This window comes from Apteryx mantelli, chromosome 2 (assembly GCF_036417845.1).
Source record: "Apteryx mantelli isolate bAptMan1 chromosome 2, bAptMan1.hap1, whole genome shotgun sequence".
Classification (NCBI taxonomy): domain Eukaryota; kingdom Metazoa; phylum Chordata; class Aves; order Apterygiformes; family Apterygidae; genus Apteryx; species Apteryx mantelli.
In genome coordinates, this window is record NC_089979.1 from 165,956,051 (window position 1) to 165,979,300 (window position 23,250).

Genomic DNA, 23,250 nt, shown 5'->3' on the forward strand with positions numbered 1-23,250 from the left:
GGATGCTGTCTCATCATCTCTGACACTTGGCACCTTCTCCACTATGCTTACCCATGGAAAACTGTTGCTCTATTGGGATGTGGCTGTTCCTGATCCATTCATTGAAAAGCCTTTAAGTTTCTGCCTCTTACCAACCAGGCACACTGTCAGTTTTCATTGCCATATTTTTCTGAATATTTGCAGTAACTTTATTCAATAAAACCATCATTACTAGAACCCATTAGAGCTAAGAACATATTGATTGAGCAATTGCCTTAACTCAAACTCCTTTGTAAAAAAAACAGGTTTTGCCATTTTCAAGCTATCTGCAGAAGCTAAATAGAACCTCATCTGAAACACAGACTCGTTGTGTCACTCACAAATGTGCTGACCAGTACTATCAAAACACCAATCTCTTTGGTCAGCTTGTGCTGAGATACTTCATTACTTATTAACAGCAGATCACAAATGTAATTTTGCAGTCAACATTGGACATTTGGTATCTTTTCACCTTTTTCTCTGAAGTGTTTCTGTGAGAGTAAAGAAAACAATGGCTTTATCTGTGGGAAAAAAAAAGAGCAACTTAAGGGGTCAAGAGGAGGCTGTTAAAGTTGACCACTTATAAACTTAGAAAAATAAGTCAACCCATGTCTCCTTATTATGATCCTACAACTCTTTATAACTATCCTGCTATAGTTCTTTCTCTTCCAGAAATGTGTGCAGCCCCATTTCAAAATTATTTGTGCTCTTTTCCATTTCTAAGCTTAGCAGTTATTTTTTCGCAAACCAGTGCCTTTTTATTAAATGGAATAATTTACAGTTTGGTTCCTTCTCAATCTAGGCCTTTTTGCACTGAATAAGTCTGTTCTTAGTTTCCTTATATAGTTCTCTGAAATTCATACTAAGGGGAATCATGTGATTAAAGCTATGTTCTGTGTCTTTGCGCACTCACTCTTGATTCCTGTGGTACCATTTTTCTAAACCAGGGAAGTTAAATTTCCTTCATCTTTTGTGCTAATGTTTCCCATGGAAAAAACACAAACAGCAAATCATTTTGATAGCTGTCCAATATACCTATTTCATCTCTAAAAATACCCTTCCCATAATAAATGAAGCAGAATTGCAACTTGTTATGTTTTACAGGAGAAAAATTCTGGCTTGTTTAAACTTTATGTGAGAGGAAAGGTTGATCAGACAGGTTAAAGGATCAGTGGCTACAATTCCTCTTTTCTGTTCATGGCTCTGCCGTGAATTTGCTGTGCAGAGCATCTAGCTTCAACATTTGGAGAACTAGTGTACCTAATAGGAATAAATAACTTGCTTATCTGAGGAACCTGATTTTTCAGTGTTCCAAGGATCTTGGAAAAATTATGCAATATGTTGTTATCATTGTTATGCCCTCTAGTATGCTCAGTATATTCGTCAACTTTGTTTTGCCTCTGCAACTATATGTCTGGTTGCAAGTCACATTCCAAGAATATTCCTGCTTTAGTCCATTGGCAAACCATTTTTGTCAATTGTTTAAACCTGTAACAGTTCTGTGCTCATTCCTTCTACCTTTGCAGGATAATATTTCACTGTGAAATGTACTATTATATATGTATATTATATAGTACTTAGGGGCTGTAGTAAAGATCAGGACCCCTCTTTACCATACCAACAGAAAGAGTGAGTAGCAGTGCGACATGTCATCTACAACTCCCTAGTAGCTCTACCCATATATGCACTTACCCTGTAGGGCAAACAAATGTGTTCATCCTTGTTTCACAAAGGAGAAAGTTATCTCGTATTTGCTGCAGGGTAAGAGCATGTATATGTGCTGTTACTACAGGTCACACTCTACCTAGCCTGATGATGACTTTTTTTGTGTGCCCGTATCCACACAATTCCTGCTCTACAGAGTTTTCATAGAACAGAAAGTGCATGTGACAAATAGGAAGCTAAAGCCTGTGGGAACTGATTCATCAAAGAGCTTCCAGACATGCTTAATTTGTTAGACATGTGATATAAGTATGCATGTGAGCACATTGCTTTATTGTGGCCGAAATGATGTACCTCACATGAGACAGGAATCTGGAAACTGACTGTTGACCTTCAACTTCTGTAGCCATGACGTTACCTGCCTTTCAAACGCTATTTGCTGGTCCATTTTCATGTGGATTATTTCATATTGCTGGAAGGACAGGATAAACACTCTCTCTTAAATATCTATATTTCATTATGATAAATAATCTTAAAAGAGAGTACTAACATTGAAAAATTTTTAGTATGGTTAAAACTTATTTCATTAAAACGAAAACCAAGCTGTAGGAGGACTGTCTTTATGCAAAGAGACAACTTTTTATTGAGAGATGTATAATAGGGATAATCATCACAGTATTCATATGTATTAATCATTTTGTCTGTATCCTTGACCAGCTAAATCATTTACTGTAAAATAACCCTGATTCTGATCTGCTACTTTACTTTTGAACTCTTTCAATCAAGTAGAACATTCAAAAAGAAAGTGATGTTGTGTCAGTGCGTGAACCACAGGTAGAATAGCGGGTCCTCCACCCTCAACCCATTTTCTTTAGCTGACACTATTTTGTGACTCTTAGCCAATCTTTAATCTAGAGTTCCCCTAAAATGTACCTACTCTTCTTTTACAATCTCATGCTGTTTGGCTGATGAAAAAATGCTTTTTGTGAAAATATGGCTTGTCCAGTGGCTGAAGCAATTACAAGTTCACATAGAAGATACAGTCACACAGGGCATACTCAGTTCTTGATGTCAATATATTTTTATTCTGGGTAAGCCAGCTTTTCGTAAGTAATTTCCCCCCACTTGAGAACAACTGGAAGACACACAGCAAGGAGAAAATTATATGTGTGAGCAATTTTCACTCAGTGTTTACAGTATTGTAATATAAATACATGTCATGGTGTATTTTACCAAGTTCTTGCTAGGGAAGAAATGAGCCCTTGTTTGTTTGGGTAAGTGAACTTCTGTGCCTGCAGCTGGATAGGTTGCATGCAGTTCATAATTTTCAGGATCTTTCATATCTTTGGTGCTCTGGTGTGTGAATGAGGTAGAGGTCCTTCAAGCTGAATGTTCATTGGACAGATATTACTTTTGTTAATGTAGAACCTTAATGAAGCACAGATTGTAGCTTCAACAGCCCTTGCTTTGTAGGTTCAAAAGGCAACAAGCAAGGCAGTTTGTTTGAAAGCGGTTAAACTTTTTCCTTCAAAGAAAGACAAGAAAAAAAGACAGTGATAACAAATGAGACAACCTTAGCAATGTTCTGAGGAGGGTGTGAGAACTAAGTCTGCAGCTATGGCGTTTGTATTCTTTAAAAAGTGGATACACAGAGGAATATATTGGTGCAGGAAATGTTACCTTATACCAGTTGAGACAGAGAGGATCCAAGGACTCAGGAATAAAGCTATAGATGGGGGTAGTAGAATGGAGAAGGCAAGATGAAGGAAAGGAGAGAAAGGTCTAAGACAACCCAAGTGTGTAGGCATCTGTCAAATAAGGTCTGAAGATAAGATAAGGAAGCTATATAGCCTGCTAGATAAGGAATGTGACTCAGGGGGAAACATGACCACAGTGGCAAGGAAGAGGAAGAGCTGAATTAGGTTTGAAGAAGTTTGCTTCACTAAACAACAGAGAACAAATGTTAGTGGTAAGAAATCGGAAAAGATGAAACCGATTTCAGCAAAAAGGGGAAGAATCAAGAAAATACAGAGGATCTGGGTTATTGTATGCAGACATGCTCCACATCCTGCTAGGTATGAGATGGATAGAATGGGAAAGAACAAAATACAAAAAATTAATGGGAGAAGAGCTCAGCTATACAAATAACAGAAACACACATGACTGTTGACTCCTTGTTAAGAAAATTCACAGAACAGAGAAGTGTACTGTATGCTAGGAGGAAGGATATTTGGTGTGTATATGCAGCACGAAGATTCCTCACAGAAACAGGGGAACAAAATCCAGATTGTTCCCCATAATAACTCCAGTTCCTCCTGGAACAGATCAGAATAAGTCCGTGAAGCTGAGTAACATGCCTAAAGGGAAGGGAGCTCAGCTCATTCTCTGGAGAATTTTCTGATCCCTAAAGAAAGAGTGTAAAGGAATGAAAAAAGTATGATGATCGACAAATATCTCTAGCACTGTTGATCTGAAGTGTCCTGGGAATGTCTCATGATGGGGAAAAGATGGACGTTTTTCTTCCTTTCCTTTTTTTTTTTTTTTTTTTAACACATGGACTCCAGCAGACTATTGGGTATTCCAAGTTAGGACAGTGAAAAACAAAGAATTCAGACTAAGAATGTTAAGTAATAGCAGAAGGTTAGAATGTGGATATTGAGAGGAAAGAAGGGGTTACTGTTGATCAGAATGGTAACCTTTCACTGTCTGTATCTGATGTTTGTATCTGTAACTGATGTATAAAAATTTGAGAGGATGATAAAGATATTGAAAGAGCCATACTTAATTCACCAGGGAAATCATGTGGGGTCAGAGAAATATAATCAAGATATTTCAGATATAGTTTATACTAAGGTAGGGAAGCTGAGCAACAAAGTGGAAGAACCAAAACTGTTGAATCAGAAACAGATTAATTTAGATATAGCAGAAACAGAATAGAAGAGGAGTTGTAATAGGTACCAAAGGATATGTGAAAAGGAAAACTTCGATGAGATAGCATTGTATGTCAGTTATGTAAAGAAATTGAGCAGGAGATTGTAAAGTAATACAAAAAGATAGCATGGACAAAAGGGCATCAGTTTGGTTCACAATAATTCTGAGAAAATAAGAGAATTTCTATTGTTGATTCCAAGATCAGGTTTGGGCATCTGTAATATTTTTGAAGTGAGAAGTACTGCAGGAATTGTAAGACTGGGGGAGACTTTACTTTTCCAAACATTCTTTGGAGAAAAAATGCTCTTAACAATGTGATAGACAATGGATATCGTCATCAAACATGTGCTGTACAAATATGTGATAATTCTAGTTTTATTTTAATTTGGTAAAAATGAAGGCTTTATTGTAGAACTAAATGTAGAAAATAACCTAGATTAGAGTCATCAGTAATTGATTAAGTTTAGATTAAGTGCAGTGTTTAACAAAAGTGTATCAGTAAAGATCATTCTCAATATATCTACTAGAGTATTTAAGTAAAAGGGAGCGATGAAGGATGCAGAATATCCAGCACACAATACAGAATATTCAGTGCTGTCAATCCCTGTTTTTTTTGCAGTCAGTGGGAAAACAGAGTTAAGCACACACTCTAAGCACACACTGTAAACACTGTGGATGTAGCTCTCCCCCTTGACTCTGTGAGCTACTGTTCTTCCTGCCTGCACCATGGTCAGTTAGTATTACTCACAGTTTCTTTAAACTTCGTGGGCATTTAAGTCCATTGCACTCAAGTAGGCAGCCTGAATATTACTCAATTTTTGCTGTTGTTAAAAAGGCACACCTTGAAAAATTAAGGAGCTAGTGGGAGACATCAACTGAATTGAAGAGCTCAAAGATTCAAATGTAAGAAAAGCCTGAAATTTCTGGATTTTATGTTTCAAGTGAGTGGAAAAATCCACTGAAGGAAGTTTTATCCTGACCTAACTGGAACAACTGTTTCACAAAGTTTATTTCATTCTGAATCCTTGTGCTAGAAAATTCAGAAATAATGTGAGTCAGACAAGGTCAAACCCAGACCTTGTCATTGAAATTAAACAAAAAACAGTTATCATATCAATAAAAAGAGGTCAAGGAAAGAAGGTGTGAAGTTACTGTGTAGGGAGGATGTGGCTGTTATTGGGGATAATATAAGGGGTGCCCCAAATCTAAATGAATATTCTGCCTTAAATTTCAATAAGGAGAATGACATGGTGCAAAGTCAGAACTGGCTAATTGGAATCCATACATAGGAACAAAATTAATTTCATGGGAGGTGGAAGTGAACCTGTAAAAGCAGTGGCCCCAGAGCACGAAGGAAAAATAAGCCAGCAATCTTTTTGCCTAGAACTTATTCTTAAACTTATGCAAGATTTTCTAAGCTATCACTTGCTTTGTCAGACTTTATGAATGGGCTGGATTACTAAAAGCTTTTTTTTTTTCTTTTTCCCCCCAAACTGTATCACTTGGCTTCTTAAAAAGTAGAGTAACCTTGCATCTCCAGTTCAGTAAGTGTGGACAAATGGATACTCTCCATCACCAAGTACTGTAAGAATTAACCTCTAAAATCAGAGATATAATAGTAAGGATGGTTAATACCTTTTTTACAATAGAGATCAGCATATGACAAACAATATTTATATAGCAAACAATATCTATATTTAAGAAAGATGGAAAAGGAAGACAGATAGCTTAGTCCTTAACTTGTTAGTTTGAAAAGCTGTAGGGAAAATTCTGAAAGGAGAGTAACTAATATGTACAGCGGTAAATGGAAAATGGTAGGGATTGCAGCATGCTTTTACTGAAGATAGGTTATATGAGACTAAACTAATATTCTGCTTTGATAAAAGCACAGATTTTTAAAAAGGGGAAATGAAATAGATGACTTCAGGAAAGCACGCAGTATGGTTCTGAATGGAAAACTTTTAGTTAAACTGAAAAAAACAGTTGTAAAATGATCAGAACATTAGTTAATGGAGAGATAATGAGAAGGGTTTTTTTGCATTTGATGTCATACCACATGAGAAATCATTTTCGGAAGTGAAGATGAGAGATCATTTAAAAACTGTAATAAAGGAATGGAACAGAGTGGAGACTGAAATGCAGGGTTCTGAAAAGAGAGCTATCAGTGTGGGGAAGATTACTGATAGAGTTCATCAGTGATCAATCTGGATCACTGATGGGATTAAATATAGTTAATATTCCCTTCAGTAATGTTGGAAAAAGGGAGGAATGTGCTACTGAAATGTACTGATGACTCAAAGTTGGAAGGCACTGTCCAGAGAAAGAATAGTGTTGTACAAAAAGAGTTGGCCTTCATGATGAGGATAATAAAAAAAAATTACTTTTAACTGCATAAAGTACAAGGTCATGCAAATAGAGACTACTCACTGCTGTTGTGTGAGGGTTCACGAGTTGTAAATGTCAGGATAAGAAGTTGAGAACAAGCATATCAACATAAGCAATTTTAGGAGGTGAAGAAATATTAATAGACTGTACAAGACACTGATGTGTTGTCACTGAAATACCATGTCAAATCGGGTTCACCCATTAAAACTGGAAAAAGCGCAGAGAAAGGCAAGATCATAGGAATGAGAAATCCGTCTTATAAAAGGAAAACAAAAGTGTTTATCTTTTCTAGCCTAAAAAAACAAATTTTGAGAGGGGACATGACTATTCTCTAAATATGTAAGGGTGGCAGGGTAAATAAACAAGAGCGACCAAGAATAGTTATTTAATTCAAAGAACAGCATTAGGTCAAGAATAAAAGTGTTTATCAATAAACTTAGGGTGTGACTCAGTAAGCACAGTCAAAGTTTAGATTAGATATCAGCTTCCTAAAACACGACTTTAAAAAAGTATGAAAAGCCAAGAAAGTAATTAAGGAATGTTGTGATTTTCTGTGAAAGAAAGTAACTAGGATGGCCGGAGTTTACCTGCCAGATACAGAGAACAACATCTTCCTTTCTTCCCCCTGTCTCCACAGCTCTCCTTTATCCCAGCGGCTATTGCTGTAGTCCACACCAGACCTAACATACATGAAGAGTATTGCTCTGATGAGTATCTGAGATACATGCATTTAATTGCCCCTCAGTTCCGTAAGACTATCCATATAGGATCAGAACAAAGGTCCATCTAGACTAGTATCCTTTCTTTGCCAGTGGAAAGCAGTGGCTGCTGAAGGAAACCACGTAAGAAATGAGGTGAATATAGAGCAATTATTCTGCTGGTATATTCTCCACGTTTCCAATAGTCAGTAATTCATAGACTTCCTAAACTGGCAGTGGTATCCGGACCATTAAGTTTATTAGCCCTTGATGAACCAATCTTCCTTGAATTTGTCTAAACCCTTTTTGAACCTTTTTATTCTTTTGGCCTCCTCAACATCCTGTGGCAATGAGTTCCACAATTTAGTTATGCACTTTATGAAAGAGTTTTTCCTTTTGTTTGCTTAAATTGGTTGTCCAATAATTTTACCGGGTGTTGCCTAGTTCATGCTATGAAAAGTAATAAGCAAATGTTCCTCATTCATCTCCTTACCGCTGACAAATTCTTTAACTTCTCTTGTATTCCATCGATTGTTTCCTGTCATAGCTGAATGGTTCTAGTTTATCTAGTCACTTCTCATAAGAAAACTGCTCCATTTTTTGAAAGTGGTTTCTTGTGGCTCTCTGAACTTTTTCTTATTCTACTGTATCTTCACACAGCCTAAATTACAATTAAGTGAGCTAGTCTAATCTGTCTGTGAAGTCATCTTTTGCATGTATCTGAGGTAATATTTTCTCCTTTAAAAAAACTACTGCCAAGAAAAATGGAGGGAAAATTTAAGCTAGAGAAACTAAATGCTCGAATTCTGTTAATGTTGAGTTAAAATAGCAAACTGAGTATTTGAAACGAAGTGTTAATGCACTGCTTTTAGTTGTCTTGTCCGAGCAAGGGCAGTTTCTCATCAGTATTGGCTACAGATTGCTCTCATTACTATAGCAAACTTATTCCTCAGTTTGTAGACTAAAAAGATATACTCAGTCTGACTGCAATGCTGGCATCTTTGTGAGTGTGATTTATCTATCCCAGCCTTGGTATTTAACATTTAGATGGCCATGTCCCAGTCATGGTAGGCTCTTTTTACAATCATCAAACTGATAAGGGATTTCCAAGTAGAATTTCTTCCCCTGCTCTGCACATTATCTAAGCTAGGTCACATAAACTACCTTCAGGAGGTGCCAGTTTCCATCCATGTACTAAAGGGTAAAGAAGCCCAAAGTGATTAGCTGAAGCTTATGTGTCCATCTTTAGATCTAAATAAATTAATGACAAGAAAAACCTGTGCTTAAGAGATTGACCAGCTTTGTCATGTTCCCAGTCTCATTGTTTCCCTCTCCTTCAGGAAATCAAAGCTTTACAGAAACAAACTTTTTTGATTTTAGGTACATAAGGTGAATTTTTTAAAAAGACACCCAAAGATGTGAAAGAATAAGCTTGATTCTATTGCATAGCAGAGCAACTGGAAAAACACTTTCATTTTTTTGCCAAGTTTCAACCAGTGTCCTCTTCTTCAGTGTCCTATTCAGCTCTGTTTGCTAAACTTAAGGCCAACAAGAATAAGCAGATCCTGGTTTAGTATCTTTAAAGAATTGGGCTCAGAAGAACATAGTACATTCAATAAAAAAGATAAATTCTATTGAAAAATGGAACAGTTGACACACCCTTGAATTTGCCAAGACTTGAATTACTTTTTACATCAGATCTATCCCTCTGAAATATAAATGCTTTGTATAGTGTGTTAGCACCCTGTACCAGCGGAGCTGATGAACTAAGTGTGCATGATTACCTGACTACATGTACATTTTAAGAACTTTGTTAAATTAGCAGGTACGTGAAAAAAAGTGGTAAATTAAGACTGAAGCCACTTCCTTCCTTTTACTGGTTTGCATCACAAACAGTAATAGATTTTTTTTTTTTAAACAGAGGGGCTCTTCCCTTCTTTTTTAAACATTCATTTAAAACCTTTGCAGTGTGCCAGTTTAAAAAAAAAAAGAAAAAAAAAGGAACATTTACACAATAAGCCAGTCACCCATCCTGTCATTTTCCACATCCCCATTGTAATTATTGAAATCCGTATGCTTGAAGAGGAGTTTTTCTCTCTCCCAACCCAAATTCTATTTTGGGAATAGACTCGTAATTGTGTGTTTGTTAATATAGCTGTCTGTTGCCATGAACAAAGTGAGGTCACCAATTTACTATTACAGCTTTGCCACAGAGTTAAGGACTGTAACAGAGCTAGTGCTTACTTAAACACTCCGTTCTTTGCTTTATATTGTTTTATTTTTTGTTCTTAAATTGTTTTCCGTCCAAAGGATGTCAAGGGGAAAATAATTAACATTAGCAGGTTCACATTTTGATAGGCTGGAGTTCTTCCTAGTGTTTAGTGTGTCTGTGACTTTTGTATTTAATATGCAATGCACTGATGTTCTCCATTAAAGTCTTGGCAAGGGTTTCCCTGGAAATAGATTGAGAATTAATATGTGTAAAACATTTTGAAAATGTGTTATTTATCTAATTCATTGTTATTTAAAAGAAAAAAGCTCTTCTGATTACTGATTATTTTATGCTGTAGCATCCAGTCCTCAAAATATTTATACTTTGGACTTGTATTTATGCATTTTTAAAATTTGAGTCCATACACTGGAATTATACTGTCATTACAGTTTCAGCTAATGATGGTATTTTTCTCCATCTGTCTAAAACACTTAGATGATTTGTTTGTAACGTGTATATCGCAGAATGGATGAATGAATTGAAAACATGAGGCAGATTCTTGATCGATAAGAATTATTGTGGCTGACATATGTCAGCATGGCTGTGAATATTCAGAGCTGTCAGAGGTTTGACTCAGAACGTGTGTACCTCTTTAGTACTTTACATCCTCAATAAATGCCTTACTTCACTTCTTGATAATTTGAAACTTACATTTCCAGCAAGGCTGAAGATTAACAGAATCAACTGGAGTATGGAGAAAATCAGATTTATCATATTCTTTTGGAAGGGCTATTTCAGACATTCCTGCCCTAAACCCAGCAGCACAGAAAACATCAAAAAATACATACCTTTCACTACATATGGTTTTGGTTGATTTCTGTCATGAGGAGATTTCTCCAATTGCTATGAGGTAGGTATATGCTCTGAAGCTACCTTACACATTTTTGGCTTTGCCACATACTAACACACATTAGTTTTATGCAATAATAAAGTGAGAAAAACCCATTTAGTTGCAAACTGAATGAAACAAAGTTGCCTGTAGATCCCCCAGGAAAAAGGTTCCTTCACCCTCATATGAAAAAAAAACAAACAAAACCTAAATTGAAATATGATAGTGGGAAAAAAACTTAAAATGAGAACAATACAAAATTACTAAACTATGTGGAGAATGTTGCCATGTTACTTAGCTTATGTGGACATATAAAAATATGTTCACGTTTTTATCATGACCCCAGAAAAGCTGGGCGTGACTTTACGTACATTAGGAAGTACGATAATCTGAGTTTTAACAGCCACCAAACAGGGACCCAAAGCAAACTCCCACATTGCTGCTGCCTATCTTGCCTTCCCATGGGGGGGGAAAAAAAAAAAAAAACATGCCCAGCTTAGCTTCTGTTTGCTTAGAAATCAGTAGCAATGAATCCACTGCAATAAACTTTTCAGCTGCTGTGTGTCTCTTGTCCCAGCAGGCTGCTTCTACTCCACAGAGAGTTCACAGCACTCTCCTCTCCGATCATAGTGCAGACATAATCTGTATTACTTTACATGCAATACAAATAAAAAATAAAGTTCATGATGCTTCAGCTGGGAGATCTTATGGAACAATATGAAATTTAGCAGATCTCATCATAGCTGTTTTGATTATGTACCAATTTAGGAAATGATTCCTGCTGAAGATAGTGCTGAAGCATATTTCAACACATGGTTAATTTTCAGTATTTGTTCAAGAGTTTTTCAAAATCAGTATGGTGCTGTCTAATCAAACAATTTGTTCAGCAGATTTGCAATATTACCAGGTGAGGCAAACACCACTATTTTGAGTCAGCAGTCAAAATACTTCACTTTCATGCTTCAGTTTCAGATTTCTGTACCACCACGACACAGGAAAATACTGATAATACTGCACTAGGAAAAAATATTTGCCGTTAACACTCTTCTCTTGGGTGGTGCCTTTTTGTTGACCTAAAGCACCACACAGAGTATTGGGTTGTGAACTAAGAAAAAGGGATTCGTACTGAGTCAAGCCTCTGATTCACTGCCTGATGATGAATAGGATTCTTAAGGTCTTGTGACTTAAAATTAATATATTTTACTGTTCTAAAATGATATTAAAATTACAAACTGAAGATTCCATGCAGAGACAAAACAGTATTAGTAGTAGTGATTTATTCATTACACCTATTTTGACATTTGATTTTGCCTGATTTGATACCAAAATGAACAAATGCTTCAGATTTGCTTGTAATCATTGAGTCTCTTCATAGCCCAGCAGAAAACAAAACACATCATTGTTATAGTCTTCTGATATTTTTACAATGCATGAGGTGTACTTGCACTTAAAAGCTGACACCTTTTATTGTAATAAAAATAAATACACCTGCATAGGAGATGGTAAGTCTTTGGCAGTACAAATAATAATCTTAGTGATTTATAATCTTGTAGCTATATGCCTAATGTTTGTTTCCTCATCAGAAGAGATGATTTGAAAGGCAGATGTGCGTCTTCTTGAAACTCTGAGATACACCTCTAAACTCCCATATTGTTTTTACCTACAGATGAAATTAGAACTTCCTCCTATTGTCTCTCTCGTGTGTCCCATCGTCCCTAACTGACGCATATTGTATAGTCTACTCATTTCAAACACGGCTACGGAGTTTTCAAGATGAAAATGTTTCTAAAACTAAAAAATGGCTGAATTCCAAAGATTATTATCAGCCCATCCATTCCTTGCAGTGCTGCATGAGAGAATTTTCCATACCCCCCCCACACACTTTCCATGGTCTTTTCTTTGATTTCACACTAGCAAGAGGTGTTACTGTAGCACTTTGTTATCACTGAAACTAACTTGTAAATTATCCGTAGCATTAAAACATGGGGCACTGGTGTGGGATGACCTTGAGAGCTGTGATTCAAATTTGAATGATTCTAAGAATTATTTGGGCTGGACATCTCATAAGTTATATAGTACATTCTGATTTTCGTGTTCAAAGTATATTTGTAACATTTGGGATGAAGACAGGAAATGCGGGAATGTCCCAGCTTTTTACTTAAGAAATCAATTTTTAACTGAGCATGTACAGCTATGCTGAGGTGAAATTTCACACTAGCTTTACTCTAGCTTCATCAATTCAGCTGTTACATTGTCACAAAGAAAGTCTTTTTTAAAAATTATTGTGCTAAGTCAGGGAACATGAGTAACTGGAGGCACATAAGAATTTGCATACCAAAGGAGAGTGAGAATGCTACATATTTTTTATTTAAAACATCACAAATGGCGGACGTGTAGAATAACTTAGGTCTCAGATGCTGATCAGTCAGGCATTCTCTTGTCTTCTCTTGCAACAGTACCAAAATGAGGATCTAGGCAAAATAATTAGGATCAACGTATTTTATACTGAAGAAGGGAAATAACTCTTTTATGAACCATAGAATTAATCTGTGGAGTTTATTGCCATAGCTGTCCTAGAGTATAGTACATTGGTTGTTCTCAAAACCAGATTAGAAATTTATTTATGAATAGAATAATGACTGCCGTTACATTATATCTGCAGGATAAAATTGATCACAATTATAGCCTGCATGTTTTAGGACATCAGCCAGTCACTAATTCAATAATTCCAGGAGTTGTGGGAGAGGGAACTTGATTTGGGGAGATGTTTCTCCATAATTATCAATAATGATATTTCATGACTTTTCCCTTTGATCTCATAAAATAGAAGAAAAGTCCACACAGTAGTATCATAAATGTGTGCACCTATAGTCATTTTTTGTTGTTCTTCTTCTCATGGACAATATAATGCATATATTATATCACATTCAGTTAGTGGGTATAACCCAGGAGTTAATGATAGGAATGGACTGGCTTGGTAAATGAGAGGAGAGCCTTAAATGTTGCTTACCTTGACTTTAGTAAGGCTTTTGACACTGTCGCTCATAACAACCCCATAGACAAGCTGATGAAGTGCAGGCTAGATAAGTGGTCAGTGAGGTGGACTGAAAACTGGCTGAACTGCCAGGCTGAGAGGGATTGTAATCAATGGCACAGTGTCCACCTGGAGACCAGTCACTATGGTGTCCCCCAGGGGCCGATACTGGGGCCAATACTGTTCTTCTTCATTAATGACCTGCCCCAGAGGACGGAAAGCACCCTCAGCAATTTGGCAGATGGCACAAAATTGGGACGAGTGTCTGATACCCCAGAGGGTTGTGCTGCTTTTCAGAGGGGCCTCGACAGGCTGGAGAAATGGGCAGAGAGGAACCTCATGAAGCTCAACGCGGGGAAGTGTCAAGTCCGGCACCCAGGGAGGAATAACGCCATGCAGCAGCACAGGTTGGGGGCTGAGCAGGTGGAGAGCAGGTTTTCAGAGAAGGACCTGGGTGTGCTGGTGGACAACAAGTTGACCATGAGCCAGCAACGTGTCCTTGTGGCAAGAAGGCCAAGGGTATCCTGGGCTATATTAGGAAGAGCATTGCCAGCAGGTCAAAGGGGGTGATCCTTCCCCTCCACTGAGCCCTGGTGAGGCCACATCTGGAGTGCTGTGTCCACAGCTGGGCTCCCCAGTACAAGAGAGACATGGATTTACTGGAGTGAGTGCAGCAAAGGGAGCACAGAGATGTTTAAGGGACTGGAGCATCTGAAGATTCCATCCGAACATGAAGTAAAATTTCTTTACTGTGAGGGTGACAGAGCACTGGAACAGGTTGCCCAGAGAGGTTGTGGAGTCTCCTTCTCTGGAGATATTCAAAACACTCCTGGACTCAATCCTGTGCAACATGGTCTAGGTGACCCTGCTTGAGCAAGGGGTTTGGACTTAGACCATCTCCAGAGGTTCCTTCCAACCTCAACCGTTCTGTGATTCTGTGATTCTTTGATTCTGTGATTCTGTGATCTGTCACATGAGAAGCTGAGAGAGCTGGGCCTGTTCAGCCTGGAGGAGAGAAGGCTCGGGGGGAGGGGGGGGGATCTTATCCATGTGTGTAAATACCTGATGGCAGAGAGTAAAGAAAACAGAGCCAGAGTCTTCTCGGTGGTGCCCAGCACCAGGACGAAAGGCAATGGGCACAAACTGGAACACAGGAAATTCTGTTTGAGCATAAGAAAGCACTTTGTTACTGTGAGGGTGGTTGAACACTGGAACAGGTTGCTCAGAGAGGTTGTGGCTTCTCTGTTCTTGGAGATGTTGAAAGCCCTCCTGGACCAGGTCCTGGGCAACCTGCTGTGGCTGACCCTACTTGAGCAGGGAGTTTGGACCAGGTGATCTTCAAGGTCCCTCCCAATCTCAGCTATTCTGTGTTTCTGTGAATAACAAATGCATGCATTTGTGAGAAAATCTTTTCTAATTCTACAACTGAATCAGTTTAATAGTTCTAACTACAGAAGTTCTAACTCTTGGTGCCGATGACTTCTCTTTTCCTCTATAGCTATCTTCTTTGGTCTAGTTCTAACTAACTTCTGCTTGCCACAGGTTTAGCAACTTTTCATTGGTATTAAGAAAATCTTTTTTGTCCTGCAAAAATTCAGCTTGAAAGAATTTCAAAATGTAGAGCTATCTAATATTGATTCGTGGTGGTGAAACAGGCTTTTTCCAAGAAAGCCTTTTTTTTTTAGAAAAATTAAGTGTAGTGAAAAGAAGCAATTGTGATTAAATATTCTCTGCTCCTTTTCAGGGTGCGCAATGATTTCGATGTGCTTACAAACCGACTGATTGGCAGCCATGGGTATTGTACTCAGGTATGTAAGCATGGAGCCTAGAAGTTACCATAGGCCTATGCGTGCAGAGCTATGAACGGATCTTTGGGAAGAGATGACATTTCTTCTTTAAGGGTCTTCATGTTTTTTCTTTTTTCCCATAGTGTCAAACATCTTCACCTGTTATTTTTTCCCCCATGTATTTTGACAGATTGTTGCCTTTGCTTTCAGAGCCTCTGCTTTTTGGCCTGGTTTTCTGGTCTGGGTGTGTCTATATCTAAGTGTGTAAATGTACACTGTCTCTTTTGAACTTTTTTGAATTTAGCTGATTTTAAGGCTGAGGTAAAGATGATGTAGAAAACTGAATTTCCTCCTTGTCATCCCAGAATGGCAACAGAGCATGCGTGTCTGACATCCTTCTGTATAAATGATCGCTGCTCAGCTAGCTGAGCTGATGCTGATTCTTTAAACTGGAGACATGGATTATAGGAGTATGCAAGAGAAATGGTTCTTGAAAATAAGAAGTCTGAATTGCTGTCTGACACTTAGGACCACAATTTTATGCAGGCTAAATTCCAGCTCATGTTCCGTACCAGACATCTCCTGCTGATTGGCTCTAGGTTTGCATAGGCATCCAGTTGCTTGGAAACACTATGTCTTGGACATAGGTGAAATGTAGATCCCAGAATTCTGGGACATGGATTCTCCGAAAGCTGGGATATGGGCAGAAATTGTGTAGTCTGAATATGGTCTACAGTCATAAAATATGTAGTACTGCCATTTTGACTGCAAAAGACAAGCTTAATTTTCTTCTCTTAAACTGTTGCTACATGAATTTTGTACTGCAGTTGCACAGTGATTCCCCAGAAAGGTGGTGGAACATCACTGGCAGATTTAGAAATCTTGTAAGCATCAGTAAGAATCTATAAACTTTGGGGGTTCCTTCCGGCTATAAATGGGTGCAGTTATTTTTATAATCATAAATCAAGTCCAAGCTGGCAATATCTATGTTATTCATGTCTTATGGCATGATAGTTTGCTTTATTTTTTCCTGGAAACTTTCTTGTTTTTTCCCCTCATGTTTCTTGACATATGTTATTTATTAATGGTTAGATGGTTCTTTTCTGTAGCACAGTCTGCTGCTAGATTTTGTTTTTTGCTGTTATGTCATAGCTGGCACTGGAGTGTCCTTGTGTTGCCTATGCTAAGTGAAATGTCTGGTGTCTCTTTCTGTTCATTGGATTTTATGTGCACCCACATGTGCACATGCGCACACAAAAACACATGTGCACATACCGTCGCCTTTTAGCCTCCTACACCCCTAATTATAATTTGGCTGGACAGAAAAGAATCAACAATCTGGTAAAGCAAATGTGAGTATATAAGTGATATAGACCTGACCTGAAGCCATAAGGGTGAATTTCTTATTGAGTGAAACTAAGTTCATCCAGGAATAATTGTGTTCAAAACACAAAAATACATCACTGTTCACATACAGAAATAACAGAACCGTAGTATAAAATATATATTGGACGAGTAACACAGAGTGAGACCAAAACCTTTTGGAGTAGTGAGTCAGTGGTTTTTCATGTTGGTCATCATACCATTTAATAATCTTAATTAAAAACTCAGAGGAGGCAAGAGGGCTCAGTGGTCCAACTTTCAACTGGTTGTAGTGGTTTCGCAAGACACCACTGGTCTGTAAAAATGGCTTGGAAGCTATTTTTATTTTTCCCAGTGCAAATTAACATATTGGGATGATGCTTTCTCATTATATGTATCAATGATTTTCAAAAAATGGGTCCTCCCCAATCCTGACTTCTCAGTCTGGAGAAAGGGGAAGGATGCCACAGGAAACAGAGAGGAAAGATGCTGGAAGGAGAGAGGACCACAAGACTTTGCATATTTCATTACAATCTAAAGCAAAAAATAGCTTGCCTTCCCAATGGCCACATATCGCTGTTATGGTTAGATTTTCTCTAGTAACCTATTAAAACATATATGCAAACACAAGCACACAAATTGCATAGACTTGTAATAGATACCATTTATGCTCCAGCTTTCATTGTACAGAAAAAGGGACACTGAAATGTTTTACTTCAAAAAAAAAATCACTAATCTGAGAAAGCTGAGAGCTGGATGTAAGAACAAATTTATTATCAGCAGCTTGCCTTTTGAAAGCTGACTATTGAAAATACAGCTGATATGTCTTCATTTTAATTTGGGAGCAGCCTAAACTTTTGAAAAGATGTTATAACTATTCATATTTATCTGGTCAAGCTTAAAACCCTCACATAAATTAAGGATATGGTACATGCTTAAACTTGTCAATCCTGAATAAAGGATATACTGATGTCTGGTGCAGGCATGATGTATAACTGATTTTTTTAAAAATATATCACAAACAGGAATTGGTGAACTTGCTTCTGACTGGCAAAGCTGTATCCAATGTTTTTAATAATGTGATAGAGCTGGACTCTGGAAATGGCAATATCACGATTTTGAAAGGCATCACAAGTCGCAGTGATATTGGTTTGCTATCTCTATTCGAGCACTATGATGTTTGCCAGGTATGTTTTCCATTCTTCTGATTTTAATTAAAAATGAAACAATTAACAAGTTTAAAATTGGTTTGGAATGAATATATCAGCCAAGACATTATGAGCTTCATTGGGTTGCCCACTCAGGAGTCTAGTGCTGTCTTAGATGCCGTAAGGCATCCTGCCTGGCATCTGAACTGATGCTCCAGAAGTGTGTCGTCTCCCTTCTGGTTGCAGGTTCTGTCTCACATCTGCCAGCCCTCTGTAAATGGCTTGGGTAGTCTACAGCATCTTAAATGTTATATGCCTGTGTGTTTTACTAAACTGATCTCCTAAAGGGGGAGTCATCTCACAAAGACACTTATATTTAAGTGGCTACTGTGTAGGTCTGTGTATGTGAACTAAGATCTGGTCGTTGCAGTCCGTGAAGTCAAAAGTTGTTCACCTGACTGAGTGTAGGCATGTGCTCTAGGTTGAGCTGAACAAGTTCCCCTGATCTGTATTCACTAGATCTCCACAGATTATAGTGCAGCTGAGACACCCAGCTCACATGTAGACACTTATATTTTTGTCATGTAAATCTAAGTGACTGAATCTGGAGCTGAAGCCCACACTAAGTATTCAGTGATGGGTAGCCAGTTTGATTGAGTCCTGTAGCCCATGCTGTAATGGTGGAAGTAGTCATATAGTATTAGCAATAATGATAATAACACATAGTTAAAATAGCTGACATTATAATGGGAAAGTTCCCTTTAGCACATCTTTGAAATTAATATTTTAATTATATTATGATGAAAATAAAAAGATAGATTAAAAGTTTCAAAGTAGTGACAGCCATTAAATTACCTCTAGAAAAACTTGCCTAAGGATTTCACTGATTCTTCATCAACAGACATTATCATCAAGATGGGCATCTTTCTTAAAGACATATTCTATCTTAATCAGACAATCTTGCATTTGATGTAAGAATACTATTTGAAATTCTCTTGCCTGTACTAGGTGCTATATTAGATAGTTGTAGTGGTCCCATCTGGATTTACAATCACTGTCTCTATGAAAATTAGAAAGAGATTAGCAAAGAATTTGTTTGTAGTGATCTAATATAAATGTATGTCTGAAAACAAAGATTGATATTCACTGTGTCCCATACGGCTGAATTCAGTTACATTTTCCTACTACTGACAAATTCCAATTTTCATTTTTAATTACTGTAATGCTTTACATTATTCACAGGATTATAATACACATTAAGTTTAGTTAAGAAAGCATATCAGTATTTCCAAATCAGATTAATACAGAAAAAAATTGGACTAAAAATAAATTAGTTTCTGCATATAGTTCAGGCTCCTTATCCTTTCCTATAAAGAAGGTAACATTTCAAACTTCAAAAAAAGATTATGCACCACCATAGCATTTTATTCCATCCTCCAGTGAGGAAAATGATTTCTAAATAGCAAAATGGTCAGTGAGGTCAGTACAGGTAAGAGCTATTTCTTTGTCATCTTCCCCCTAAAAATAAAATCAAAGTTACCCAGGGAATCAGACACCATCTTCCACTTATTTTGCAAATTATATGATGGAAGGGTTCCATTTCTGCTACTACTGTGCTTTCACTTGGGAGTTGGAATCATGAGCAGTGATATATTTTCCAAGCCAGTGACTCTTAATCAGTTACAGAATTCTCAGTAGACATAGTTTCTTTTTCTTTTTTTATTTACGTTATTTAGGCATCTGATGCAAATTGTCTTACTTTTTATTAAGAACATTTGTCAGTACTTCACATTTCAGTTCTTATGTCTTAGAGCATGCTGCAGTGCATGCCTAAGGACTAGAACAAAAGTTAGATTCCAGTGGACTTTTGTCCCAAGGCTGGGGCCTCGCTGCTGTGGCTTTAGCATGAAGGGCCAGATTCTACTGTCTCTTACAAAGAAATTAGTTTAGAGTAATTTATAAAAAATAAATGAGACTGTTAGTTTGCAGTGGTGAAACTGAGAATAGTGTTTGCCTGTAAGTCTTTCAAACTTACTCTTTTCTTCCTCTCAGCATTTCGGTAAGTAGATTCAGCATGCAATTATGTTGTGGCTATGAGGATAGTAACTGAAACCAGGAATGGAAAAGAACTGTCTTTTTTTTTTTCCAAAAGTTAGAAGATCTCCAGCATGCTATATAGTGAATCATAGACATTAGAGATGGAAAACTCCCTTTAGGTCATATCCAGCCAATCTCTCAGGGGATAATACAGGATATTTTATGTCCTGTTGCAAAGTAGTGGTTTGCCAAGACTCTCTTTAAAAAGTCTGTATCCATGAAGTTCCGGTCTTTCTTCTCAGATGGCCATTTATTAGTTGATTGTAGTGCATTTAACTATAATCTTATCATTTTTCTCTTTGTGGTGATCCTATGTGTCTCTACTTTAAAACATAAGGAAGCACAAGTAAGAGATTTGTAGGTACCTGCAATACTGAATTTGGAGATTTTAATGATATCGACTACACAGCTCCTGCTTTGGCTGTATTTCCTAATATTAAACCTGACTGCTCATTTACTTAGTTTCCTCTGATTATCATTCTCACTTCTAATCCAACATGCCCCCTGAAGAATTCATCCCCATCCGCTAGACATTTGCAAGCTGATGTCACAGTTCCTCCCTTTTTCATCAGTACATCCTGTCCAAACCTTATTTTTATTGCTCTACTTCAGACTTCGCCCAACTTACCAACGTACTTAGGAAGAGCTATGCAAAATTCGAGGGTAGCTGCAGCAAATACGCCCAGAAAAAATTTGTGTATCATTTTATCTCCCTTGTGTACAACATCGAGTATTTGTATATAACCAACAATTTCATTTGACATGTCTTCAAAGTTGAAAATACCATGAGGGCATGAGCATTGAATTAGTCATTCCGTCAGATTTCGTCAACAGTAGCAAATAAAGACAAAATGGTGAACCACTTTTTCCCCAATGATTGCTGGAAGAATCCCTCTGCTGCTGATCCAGTGACCTTTTTCAGTGGATCATGCTGAATGTGTTATCTTTGCTGATTGGAAAAATGTGTGCTTCATGTAATTTGTCTGAAATTGCTAATGTCTAATCATCACTCTTAATCCTAACATATCACTATACTCGATGTATTTTTTGTAATGTAATTACTTGTTGTAAATTGTTGCACAATGACAGATGGATTCACTCAGTCTAATTCACATGTGAACACTTAGTTCCATAGTGAGATTCCATATTTTAATTCAAAAAAGCTAAAGGTCCATTTCCATTTTTTTTTTTCTGTAGGCAAGTTACAGGTTTTTGGATTCCTTTTGTTTATGCCAAGCCTATATGCAGGTTATATTAATTCCACCTAATCTTATGCATTTAACTGAGAGGCCTAAATTAGGATTTTAGCCGTCCTGGGTTTTCTTTAAAGCTGTTAAAGAGATAGGAATATTTCCAAAAGCTGATCAGACCACATACATAAAATTGATGCAGGTTTTTCCCTGTTGGCTGGGCTGCGGCGTGTAACAGTTTAGTAGTTCTCTCAGAGAAGCTGAGCGGTTTTTGCAGCAGGGACGAGACCTTAGAGAAAGGGGTGAGGCAGAGAAGTGTGCAGGACTAATCACATCAGTCCTAAGTGAGAGAGTCCTGCTTTTGGGTCAGTCTTTGGTCTAAATGCCATGTTAAAATTTGCAGGTCATGTTAAAAGTAGAAACAGATGTTTCTGATATTTATGCCAGATCATTTAAAGGGGTAACAACAACAACAACAACAGAGAAGAATCTTCTGCATTCTCATCTGCAGAATTCAAAGATACTAATATTAATAATAATTCATAATAATAGCAATAGCATCTGACATTTATGTGTCAGTTCCTAGAAGGAGACCTGTACTTTGCAGAAGAGGCCAGTATTATCACCATTTTACAGTGGTTACAGATGAAAAAAGGCAAAGTGCTTGCCCAAGGACATCCGATAAGCTAGTGGATGAACTTGAAAGAATACAGGTCTTCTGAATCTCAGAACGTCTCTTTGGTTCTACAGTCATTACAATAGTGGCTGATGAATTTAGCTGTCTTTCTGAAATGCTTTTTGAAAACATTTTAGGTATGTCCTGTTGTACACAAAATAATGGAAGCATACATGGTAACTTGTCTCTTTTGAACCTGGACTCTGAGTCTTCTTGGTCTCCACTGATTCTCTCCTGCTTTCAGGCAGTCCTGCTTTAGTAGTTAAGCCACCTATCAGCTGAGCTTTCAAATTCACCCTACTCTGATTCTTGGTTGTGGCTAAGTCTCTGCCTCAACTGTCAGCATTTCAAGAGACTGATGCTTTTTAGTTCTTGCATTTCTTAAAACGAAGAAAAACCCTGCAATTGGCTAAGAAGTGACATGTCCATTTTTCCTATTTCTTTTCAAAAAAAGAGGGAAGCATAAATGAACAGAATTTATTCATTAAAATTCCACAGATGGGAAATATTATCTTTGGTCCCTTTGATGAAACCAGGACACTTTGTGCTATAAAAAGACCTACTTGTATTCTTAAATTTACCACACATTCTCTGCCTTCTGGCACCTCACCTGTTTATTTGCCCTGTGGAACATTCTTCCTATAACCTTTTGCGCTAGGAAATTTCTCTGCTTCACAAGCACCTTTTCCAGTCAGATGGACTGGATACAAGCCAGGTCATTGGTGGGGTAGGGGGAATGTTAGAAAGAGGTATTGACCCTCTTGCTTAAGAAACCTACAAAAAAAAATATGTATGTGCAAAATGGATAATGATGATCAGTTTTATTTTCCACTTATTTTTCAGTAATGAGCATGTGGTAGAGATTGTGCTTCATAGATGCATTCTGCAAGTGACCCTGCTATTTATGTAAGATGTTTGTGGATACTACTGTGGGCAAAAAACACGTGAGATATGCAATTTTGACTGAAACGAGGCTGACAAGGCATTGACCATTCTAAAAGCCTGTTCTGCATTCCTTGTTTATACATCTGCCTTTCTAGCTTGGAAATGAAATGTTCTTTAATGAAGTCCTATTGTCCTCCCACTCATCCACGGACAATTTTTTTCCCAGAGCGTCAGTCACTGGTGCTAGGATATCGGCGTTGATTTGTTGTCAACATT

General features: G+C 37.5%; 1 protein-coding gene across 1 annotated transcript in view; it reads left to right on the forward strand.

Moving 5' to 3' along the window:
• MINDY4 (MINDY lysine 48 deubiquitinase 4) overlaps positions 1 to 23,250 on the forward strand; it is a 92,861-nt gene that overhangs the window by 48,168 nt on the left and 21,443 nt on the right. Inside the window, exons 14-15 of the mRNA XM_013953024.2 lie at positions 15,574 to 15,637; positions 18,004 to 18,165. Of these exons, the coding sequence (XP_013808478.2) occupies positions 15,574 to 15,637; positions 18,004 to 18,165 (226 nt within the window). The remainder of the gene's footprint in view (positions 1 to 15,573; positions 15,638 to 18,003; positions 18,166 to 23,250) is intronic.